At 33.6% G+C, this 11,373-nt stretch overlaps 1 protein-coding gene across 1 annotated transcript in view; it reads right to left on the bottom strand.

The window, feature by feature from the left end:
* The window catches only part of LOC118188335 (cyclin-Q-like), a 48,308-nt gene extending 41,944 nt beyond the window's left edge, over positions 1-6,364 (bottom strand). Inside the window, exons 1-2 of the mRNA XM_035358747.2 lie at positions 6,007-6,364; positions 2,465-2,562 (exon numbers count right to left, since the gene is read on the bottom strand). Coding sequence (XP_035214638.1) covers positions 2,465-2,562; positions 6,007-6,244 — 336 coding nt within the window. The 5' untranslated portion in view covers positions 6,245-6,364. The remainder of the gene's footprint in view (positions 1-2,464; positions 2,563-6,006) is intronic.
* Between the last annotated feature and the right edge of the window lie 5,009 nt (positions 6,365-11,373).

The following is an 11,373-nucleotide window of genomic DNA, read 5'->3' on the forward strand; positions in this document are numbered from 1 at the left end:
AATCTGTCACAGCCATACTAATAAGATATCTGTCATCCCTTGTCACTGAGCTACTGTGTGCCCCACTACCAGGATTTCACCTTATTTGGTTCTCCTCTGTCCATTTTTCTTAAACACACATCACTGTTGAGGCATTATGTTGCGTGCGGGCTGTGATTGCTCTACGAATGTCTACCCTCTCGCATACCGATGATGCAGCCTCGCTTCAACTGTGTTAGTTGTTGGTACGGCACCCTCTGCTGTTAACAAGGCATACTGACCACTAATTAAACATTCACTGTAGACAGAGAATGCTAAACAGATTTTAAGACAACTTTACAGTCATTTACATACATGGACCAAGTGGTCGGTTCTCATTCCACACATGCACAATCGCTTTGTAATTCTTATCATATGCAAATTTTACCTCACTTTAAATGCATAAATTTAACTACATATATTTTTACTAAACCTCTTCTTAAAAACTTCTTTGCACTTATGCTACATTAAGTTATTCAGAAGGGGTGGGCAGTGTAAAAATTTTACAACCTACAATGTGGGCAGTAGGTATAAAAAGATTGATTACCCTGATTTAAACTGCCTCCCAAATGGTATAACCAAGTAACACAAAAACGTTTCACACAATATCAGTGCTAAACTATTGGCCAAACCTCCTCCACATGCAACTTTTTTTAATCATCTCAGCTGAAAGAAAACATTCAAACAACATGAAAGTCGGCTAAGATGTTGCTGATCATTCCAGCAGAAGTTTAAAAGAACTGATCTTCCTTTAGTAAGTTACATAATAAAGAGATATAAATTATGCATATAGCATATAAAAAATTTTAATTGCTTATCATTATTTTTCATACTAAATCACCACTGTTCCTCAGTTTTGAAAGTCGTATATTGTGGCTTTTTTTTTTTTTTTTTTTTTAAGAATATATTCTTAAGTTTGGTTTATGTTGAGCTGAAAGAAATTTTACTACTTCTTATGAGTTTTCTAAAAACAGTCTCAGAGATAGCTTCTTATAGTTTATGCATTAGAAGTTCCCCATGAATAATTAAGGGTTGAAAGAAAATTTCATTTCATGCTCAACAGGATACATCCATGAAATATAAATTACACTTTTACAATGACCATCCCCCCTAAAAATTGCTTTTGGTTTATTATTCATAGCATGAAATAAAGGCATAATATAATGTCTATACTGCATGTATTTTGACTAAAAAAAAAAGTTATTTATGAACCTCAGTTGAGATGAGTTGATGACTAAAATATCACTTCAGCTCACATGAAAGTTCTTGTTCAAAGTCAAGACGATACACATAATTTTTTATACAAAATTATTTGCATAAATTTCAGGTAGTCTATATATTAGGGTACCCCTTGGATTATTGACAAATTGCTTTTTCATTTATCACCAAGTTGTTTCATTTGTGTTAATCGGAGTATTTTATGGTGTAAATTTTGAAAACCCTATCATGACATGAATGGTTGTAATGCACGATGGTACTAATTTTGATTGTTGAGAGAACATTTCTCAGGGCTTATTTCTGCATTGGATATTGGTTAGGAAGTATGTTTCTTATTTTGTGCCTTACACCATAAAATGTGTGCCGATGGTAAACTGGGTGTATGGTGGTACAGAACGAGGGGAACGGAAGGTGTTTTTTTAAAGTGGACAAAATTGAAGACAAAAGAAAAGAAATATTGTTGTATGTAATTCAACGAAACATCATACCTGGAACAATAATCACATCCGATTTCTGAAAGTGGTATGATTATCTTTCTGATAATGGCTTTGTTCTTCTCTCAGTATATCATGCAATGACATTTAAATATCCGGAAACAGGAGCTCACATCAATACTACAAGGTACATGGCACATAACAGAAAGACATTTTTAAAAGAAATGCCACAGACAGTCCTGCACTATTGAGGATATTTTTTATTTTATGAATTTATGTGGGATCAGCAGTACGCAAATTCTAGTTCAGATAACTATAAACGGTTTTTGGATGCTGTTAAGGAATTCTGTGTGCCACAAATTGAAGACACAGAAATTTCTAAATAAGGTAAGTTAATATTTCCTTTTTGTACTGCACAGATTAAATAACATGTATTTTCATTTTTATGCTATTTCTTTGTTTTATTTTGATTTAAAATGTAGTTTGTTGAGATTTTAATTTTTTATGTTTTATGTACTTGGGAGAGCATTACAGGTGACAGGAATGGTGCCAAACAAATCACCAATTTTCACCAAGGGAGACCCTGAAATATATTTTCCCCTAAATTTCAATGTATATGTACAAAAATAAGATGGTACACATATTTTTTTACAAATAATTATCTAAATAAATTTCAATGTATATGCATAAAAACAAATCAAATGGAGGAATTGTTCAAATGGAGGAATTGATTTCTTTAAAGAAATCAAATTCTATTAAATAACAAATAATTTAAGAACATATTTTCTACTCACAGCTGGATCATATTTCATGGCCTCATCTGACTTCTGCAAGTGATGTGCAAAAAGCATTGCCTTACTGATTACTGGTGATATGCAATTTAATTTAAGACCTATGAGAAAGTAATGAATTATATTTAGATACATAGGAATAAAAAAAAAATGGATGTTGCAAAACTCGCAGTTTTGAGGCAAAAATAAATTTTAATAATGAAACCATGCGCAGACGATACCTGATCGATACCCAATTCCTCGCATTGAAGATTTTCATCATATTTTAAGAGGTACAAATATTTTTTTCTAAAATTGATTTATTCAAAGCTTATTTTCAAATTCCCATTGCAGAAGACAAACGTAAAATTGCTATCATCACTCCTTTTGGTTTATACGAATTTAATGTAATGAGTTTCGGTTTAAAAAATGCTCCTGCAATGTTCCAAAGATTTTTTCACGAAGTCTTTAGAGGATTAGAATTCGTTTTTCCCTATTTAGATGATATACTCATTGCATCCAGTACCCATGAGGAACACGAAAATCACCTTAAGTTAGTTTTCGAAAGATTACATACATTTGGGTTAAGAATTAATGTTTCAAAATCTGTATTTGCTGTTCCACAAATCGAGTTTCTAGGCTACCTAATTACACCTAAGGGTTCCCGTCCTTTGCCAGAAAGAGTTCAAGCTATTACTAACTACAAACGACCAGAAACAATTCATGAACTTAGAAATTGTCTTGGAATACTTAACTTTTATCGTCGTTATATAAAGGATGCAGCGAAGAATCAAGCATTGTTACATGCGTATCTCAAGGGAGCTAAAAAGAGGGACAAACGTAAAATCGAATGGACTGAAGAAGCTGAAAAACAGTTTGAAACGTGCAAGAATGACCTGGTGAACACGGCACTGTTGTCTTTTCCCAATTCTGAACTACCTCTGGCGTTATTTACAGATGCTTCAGATACGGCGATTGGCTCAGTGTTGCAACAATATGAAAACTCCTCGTGGAAGTCAATAGCATTTTTTTCTAAAAAATTAAGTGATACTCAGCAAAAATATAGCACCTATGATAGAGAACTATTAAGCATATATCTTTCAGTTAGACACTTTAAGCATTATCTAGAAGGAAGAATATTTACAATTTATACAGATCACAAGCCCTTAATATTTGCCTTTTGTCAAAAACTTGACAAAGCAGCACCTAGACAGGCTCAAATATGTAAAAGGTGAGAATATTCTGGCGGATACGTTATCTAGAGTTAATGAAATTTCATTGATAGATTATGATAAAATAGCTGATGAACAAACTCACGATGAAGAACTGAAGAGTTTGCAAACCACTACTTCCTTGAATTTCAAGCAATGTTCTCTACCTTCGGGGAAATATTTGTGGTGTGATACATCAACTAAACATATTCGGCCGTATATTCCTCAGGCTTTCAGAAAACACGTCTTTCAACGAATTCATGGTTTATCACATCCAGGAATAAAATCGACTATGAAATTAATGACATCAAAATTCATTTGGCCTAACATAAAAAAAGATGTACAATTGTGGACAAGAACCTGCATTCCTTGCCAAAAAGCTAAAATCAGTCGGCATACCAAAACAAAAATAGGTGAGTTTGAAGTACCACCACCAAGATTTTCTATCATCCATATCGATCTCATAGGACCACTTCCACCATCTAAAGGGAATAATTATTGTCTTACTTGCATAGGTAGATTTTCGAATTGGATGGAAGCAATTTCTTTAGAAAATATTTCCGCTGAGAATGTCGCAAGAGCCTTTCATAGCAACTGGATTGCGCGTTTCGGAACGCCAAGTAAACTCATTAGTGATCGTGGATCCCAATTTAAAAGTGATACATTATGAGCTTTGTCCAAAATCTGTGGCATCAATTTACAACACACTACTGCCTACCACCCCTCGTGTAATGGCAAAGTTGAGCGCCTTCATCGAACATTAAAAACAGCATTAAAAGCCCACAACAACATATCTTGGACGGACACGTTACCAACAGTACTTTTGGGTTTGCGTACTGCTATTCAAGAAGATACAAATCATTCTATTGCACAAGTAGTTTATGGCCAGAGTCTCAGACTTCCTGGAGAGTTTTTCAGCGAACCAAGTATCCAGACAGCATTGGAGACTTTCGCTAATAAACTCCAGAAACAGATGGAAGTTGTTGGACCGAGACTAATTCGTAAAAATTCATCTGAACGGATATTTGTACATAAAGACTTAAGAAATTGTTCTCATGTGTTTCAGCGAATAGATCGGGTAAAAAAAACCTCTGGAACCTCCTTATGAAGGACCATTTCTTGTTATTGATCGCAAGGACAAATATTTTACTATTAGCATAAAAGGAAAATTCCCAGTTGATACAACCTGACTACAGTAACTTGCAGAGACCGGACTCAAATTCCCATGTGAATCAAAAACATTCTCGCACAGGCAGAACTATACGTTTACCTGATAGATTCCAGGACTGACTCTAAATTCTTCTGATATTGGTTAATGATGCAATGCTAGTTACTACCTATTTCTCCATCTTTGTAATGTAACTTAGTTACTGGTGGGGGAGTAGTGTAGTGGCCCAGTTATTGCATGAGAAATAATTATTTTTTATTTCATGTATTTGTTCATGTGTTTAATTATTTTATAAAATTAACTTTAATATTTTGTTAATATTCATATTTATATTTCTTTTATGCTGAATGGCAATAAGTAGTTCATATTTATTTTTAAATTTCTTTAAGCTGAATGGCAACTAGTTCTAGTTCTGATTCATAATTGCTAGGTTTTGGTTTCAATACGTTGCTCCTAGCGTCGCATTTCGATAGCTGGAAAATAAAATGCAATAACTTAGCTATTTGTTTATAATTAATGCTGTTCCTAGTCATAAATTAATTTTAAGCATTAGTAGCCAAGGCTACATCGTAAACGCTTTGCGTGAAAAGTTCATGAATTGTTACCAGACGTTGATTACAAACGTAATTACGTAAGAACACAGCTATACAGCTAAACAGCCGTGTTAAATTCCCCCCCACCCGCCGATTTTCATCACCTCACCCGGTAGTGATGCACCGCTAGCCAGCGGCAATACGAAGCTAATAACCTTTATCGCCTTACCAAAATGTCGCCAAACTACCTGTTACCATATTCTAAAGATTAGCGCGATAACTTTTTTCATGTTTTCAGAATATAGTTTGCGGAGGAAATTTACATTACAATAATGCGGACACACATCAGATAAGAAACAGACAAAAAAAGAATACAATAACATAAAATAATACTGAACGGTTTCTTTCCCGAAGCGCCAACGGGTTCTCTGCGGATGAAAACCCAAATACGGAAGTTACACTATACATTATGAATTAGGAAGAATTTATATATATATTACCTAAATTCGTCACTACAATTTATTAAAAAAATCCATGAATTGCCTTCAACACATAATTAGAATTTTAACGAATATCAGGATGAAGTTTTAAAACTTAGTCTAAAACTAAATAAATGAAATAAACGTCAATTTTGAAACAATTTATATTACTCACCTCCTTCTAAAATCAGTTCGATCAGATATCTAGTATTATGCTTTTTACCGGGTACTCGGGCATCTTTTTCGTAATCCGAAAGTGGCCATGGCATATATCGATCCACGGAACTCGCATCAGTATTCTTTTCAGAATTTACTACGCTTTTGCTTTCAGTACATTTCTTTTCAGGACTTAATTCGTAAGCAGACAGACCACCCTGAGATGCAATACTTCTCGCTTCATCATCAGAACTCATTCTAAATCTGACACATAAATTCTTCTCTACCAATCATTAAACTAACTCTTCCGTTACCTTACGACCCTTTGTTTCCAGTTCAGCTTCAGCAGAACCACGACTCCCAGACCAAGGCCAACTTATACTGACAGACAGACAGACAAGTAGACAGATGTCTTGTTTTGCACCCGCTAAGTCTTTCTCCACGGATGGGCGAAAAATCAAGCATAGGTGCCAAGGAAAGGTACGAGTATATAGAAAGAGGGGGAAATTTCGTATTTGAGGAGAGTAAAAAGGAACTTCATACATTTTATACGAGATCAAAAGGCCAGGAAGAAAAGATGCGACAAAATAAAATTTAAATTTTTAATTTTTTAAAAAGAGGGCCTATAGAAAGAAAAGGAAAAAAAGTAGAAAATATCCTAACATACGATTGTGTCCATGAGTGTAGTTAAAAGGAGAAGAATCTGTCTTCATTTACAATAAATAGTGTCTCACAGGTGTGTGTGTGGTGAGTGTGTATGGTAGTGGTGAATAGATGTGTTACTGGGGGAGGGGAAATTATTGACGGTGTTAAAATGCTTCGTATCAAGGTATTTAGCATGGAATACAAAGTAATATGTATGCTTGCATCCTGAGATATCAACAAAAGTCATCAAACAAAAGTATATATTAATTTAACTAAAGTAACTTATGCTCTCTTCGTTCCCAACATTTTCATACATTTTTCAAAAAACAGCCGCAGACAAACAACATAGAACCATATACAATACAAGACCACAACCGCACACACAAAAAAAAAAAAAGAAAAAGAAAAACATATATATATATGTGTGTGTGCGTGTAAATTACTGAGTATATGTATTAAAAGCACCAATTAAACATAGTATTTATTAATTTAACTATCATAATTTATTACAAGATTAATTATTTTACTATCATAATTTATTACTAGTTATTAATGCTAGTATAACACAATGAGGCACACTGTTATTTATATAAGCTCATAGTTCTAAGAATTTATTTAAAGCAGTGAGGAATAGACCATCCCTTACGTATGGACATTTAACAGATAGCAAGGAACAGTATGAGAAAAATCGGTGAAGTATGATCAGGCGTCGCACGTGTCATGCACTTGCATGAGATCCGACTCATCATATCCCCGGTGAGGTATGATATTATTTAAAGGCGAAAATATATTAAAGCGATCAGGGAAAAAAAAAAAAAAAGAGAGAGAGAGAATCCAGAAGATCCGAGAGGGAAATAGCGCGTTGCCCCAATTTTCCCTCTCACGAGATTCCTCAAAGCAAGATAAGAAGAGGGGTGACAGACGTGAACTGATAACGTTGGCGTCTCTTTGGAATTGATTCACAAAGGAAGCCACAAGCAATGAGCAATTTACAATAAATAGTGTATATAAGTATTTTTTAATGCTAAAAACTGATGAAAAATTAAAATTTATTGATTTAAAGGCACTTATTTATAGAAATTTGATTTATTTTAGATGAAAGAAAAGTACTTATCTTAAAATTCCAGGCTTAGTAACAGATAGCGTAGTAATTCAGGCGTAGTAAATCCTCACATTGTCTGCTGTTTTATTCTCGTCAACATCGGAGCGAAAATTTTGGAAAAGATACAGGTTTTGTAGAAAAAAAAAAACTATTTCAAAGTAATTTAATTGATAATCACCAAGGGGGAATGGAATTTTTTTCACTTTTTTACGGAGCGCTGCGAAGGTGCAGCCGCTTGCCTCGGTGATCGCAGCGCCCCCGCCAACTTATACTCAAGGCCTGCCAGACTGAACGAAATTCCGGTTCCCAGTTTTCAGTGACTTTCGCGAAATTCATCATTAGGTGGCGCTCGCATTCTGCTACAATTTTGCTATACGCTCACAATTTGTAACGTGGCTCGTTATTAACAAAAAGGGTATTTTATGTCTAGCTGCTGTATATTTAAGGGCTATACTTAACAAGCTTGGTTTTTTTTGCGTAACTTTATATGCATATAGGTTTAAAATTGTGTATATACCTCATTGAACTCAGTTCTGAAATTTCTCATTCTGCTTATTTAATTCTGAAATCTTTGTGCATCTAATGCTGTTATTTTCAAAACTTTGTTTGTAACTTTCTTCTGATTAATCTGGAATGGGAATGGTACACATGGATTTATGTCAGGTAGTTATGTAGGTAATGTATCAAGATGGCACTCATGTATACGTGTGCTTAATAATGATAATATTGTTTCGTGAAATTCAGTAATTTTATTTCATGCATACATTATTCTTGATAAGGAACTACACCAGTATCTCACGTTGTCAGCCATAAAATTTTGTACACATGTCATTCTGATTAATGTTGTATATGTGTAAAAAATGTCTAGCTGCTATATATTTAAGGGCTATACTTAATAAGCTTGTTTTTTTTGCGTAACTTTATATGCATATAGGTTTAAAATTGTGTATATACCTGATTGAACTGAGTTCTGAAACTCTTCATTCTGCTTATTTAATTCTGAAATCTTTGTGCATCTAATGCTGTTACTTTCAAAACCTTGTGTGGAACTTTCTTCTGATTAATCTGGAATGGGAATGCTACACATGGATTTATGTCATGTATGTAATGTATCAAGATGGCACTAATGTGTATGTGTGCTTAATAGTGATAATATTGTTTTGTGAGATTCGGTAATTTTATTTCGTGTATACATTATTCTTGATAATGAACTATATCAGTATCTCACGCTGCCAGCCATAAAATTTTGTACACATGTCATTCTGATAAATGTTGTATGTGTGTAAAAATGTCTTCCTGCTGTATATTTAAGTGATGCATTTAATAAGCTTGTTTTTTGCCTAACTTTAAATGCATATATATCTAAAATTGTGTATATACCTCATTCTACTCAGCATTGTGGGCATGTGTGATGGATATATTATTTATATTCAACCATTGCAAGTTTTCAAATTTTATCCTTGATATACAGAACTGAACGTTTTCTTAAGTATATATTGTGATTATGAGAGTTATTATTATGTGTGCTGTTAAAATATATTTTATGATGTCTGTGTCTTTTATTTATAACAAACAGATTGATTTGATCAATAGCATTATCAAAAATTTCATTATTTTCATTTGAAAAATTGAAGCTTCTCTAACAGTGAAAATGTAATTGCTGCAATGCACTTAATTCAATTACTAGTTTCTTAATGTTAACATCAATGAAATTTAGAATACAAATGAAAGTGAAGAGAAAAACACCTGTGTAATATTAAAATTAGTCAAAAAAGCAACTTTGGGTTTGAGTTTCATTCAAAATCTATGCCACAGTAAGACTTTTTCTTTCTTTTTTTTTTTTTTTTTTCCTAATAATTTTAGAATGTCTTTGAATATCTGCAATCCAAATACTGCACGGAGATCAAAATCTGCATTATTTAAACTTTTATTGTTTAAGATTTCCTAAAAACAGTTATTTAATAATTTAAAAAAATTCTTCAGTATGTAAAATTTAATCTCTCTAAGTAATATACAAATTTTAGATCACGGTGTATTAATATGTTAATTACATCTTTGATAGGGATACTAAATTATTTTTTGGCCCAGTACAGCCGATAGAAATAGTTTGAAAATTTTTTACTGAAATAATACATGATCTGAAACTATCTGTTAACTTCTTACAATATAAATAATTAAAAAATAAGGTGTATACTCTGAATTACCTTTAAATTAGAATAAATAGTTGTAATGCGTACAATTCAGAGTAGCGCATGTCTAGATGAAAGCAGGAATTAAAGTCGAGATCAAATAGCTAGTATTTATGTGTGAAAAAAAAAGGTGTGATAGCTTATAATTCCATGCTTTCCTTATAATTACTAATAAGAAATCAACAATTTCTGACTAGTATGGATTAATCGTTTTTAAACTTTGCATATAACAAGACAGAATTCGTTTTTGGTACTTTTCCGATTTTTGTAAACAACGCAAAGTGTAGCAGAATTGTAGCGCCATCTTGCGGTCAGTAGGAATATAACGCAGGCAACTGAAAACACAAAAGAATATTTTCACACTGGCAGGCCTTGAGTATAAGTTGGTCTTGGCAGAACAAAGGCCAACTTATAACATAAGCATGAGTTCTGCGCCTTGGAAGAACTTATGCTTCACACATGCGCAGTAGACAATTATGACTTTCGTTGCCATTAAAGCAAAAAGTCTATGTATAATACCTATTTTGATTAAGGTGAGCCATAAAACTGAAGTTTAGACAGACAGACAAAGAAGACAGATGTCTTGTTTCACACATTTTGTCGACTTAGGCGAACGCAGTTCGCAGTTTTAGGCTCCCGCGCGTGAGTGCGCTATACCTAGATAACAAGTAGTCGATTTTCTAACAAAATATTCCATAGCATGAGTTGGAGTATCAGAGCGATTCTCTGAAATAGTTCATTCTAAATGGGAAGTAAAAGTGAGAACATTTCAACAAGTTGTAGACGAAAGGTTCAACCATAGTCCTGAGCTGCTACACACGAGATGATTAAACAATAAAGTGCGAAAAATACAAAGCAAGTACTGGCCAGATTTTTGGGGAAAGTCAAGAATTCACAGATACATAATATAAGAAACAGGTAAAATGGAGTATGTGATAAAAAGGAATATGTGTTGCAAACAGGGGCGTAGCTAGAGGGGGCAAGGGGGCACCTGTCCCCGGGCGCAGAATCCAAGGTGCGCCAAACTAATGTTACGACACTTTAGAATTAAATGTTTTCCATCCTTGGCAAGCAGTAGGGGTAGAAATCTTCAGTTGTCCCTGGGCGCTGAAAACCCTAGCTACGACTCTGGGTGCAAAATAATATATCAAATAGGAGAAATTAGACATGAAACGGTAAAATATACGATATTTTGTCGGAGACGTAAGATCTTAGTTTTTCTGCACAATGTTATTAATTTCTTCAAATATCTATTAGAAAATGTTTATCTTCTGACCAAATCATTTCCACAGTTTCTCATGTCTGGGACTTTATTCCTAAATATTTTAGGTGATTTTGTTTAGGTTAATGCAAAACAATTTTTGAAATTCAGTCATTATTTTCACAAGTTCAAATAGATCCCTGATTCCGCTCATTTTAAAATTATTCGTAGGATTCGAGTTTGCGTCAG

The sequence above is a fragment of the Stegodyphus dumicola genome, chromosome 8 (assembly GCF_044657685.1).
Source record: "Stegodyphus dumicola isolate Sdum_Otavi_A_Nest chromosome 8, ASM4465768v1".
In the NCBI taxonomy this organism is placed as follows: domain Eukaryota; kingdom Metazoa; phylum Arthropoda; class Arachnida; order Araneae; family Eresidae; genus Stegodyphus; species Stegodyphus dumicola.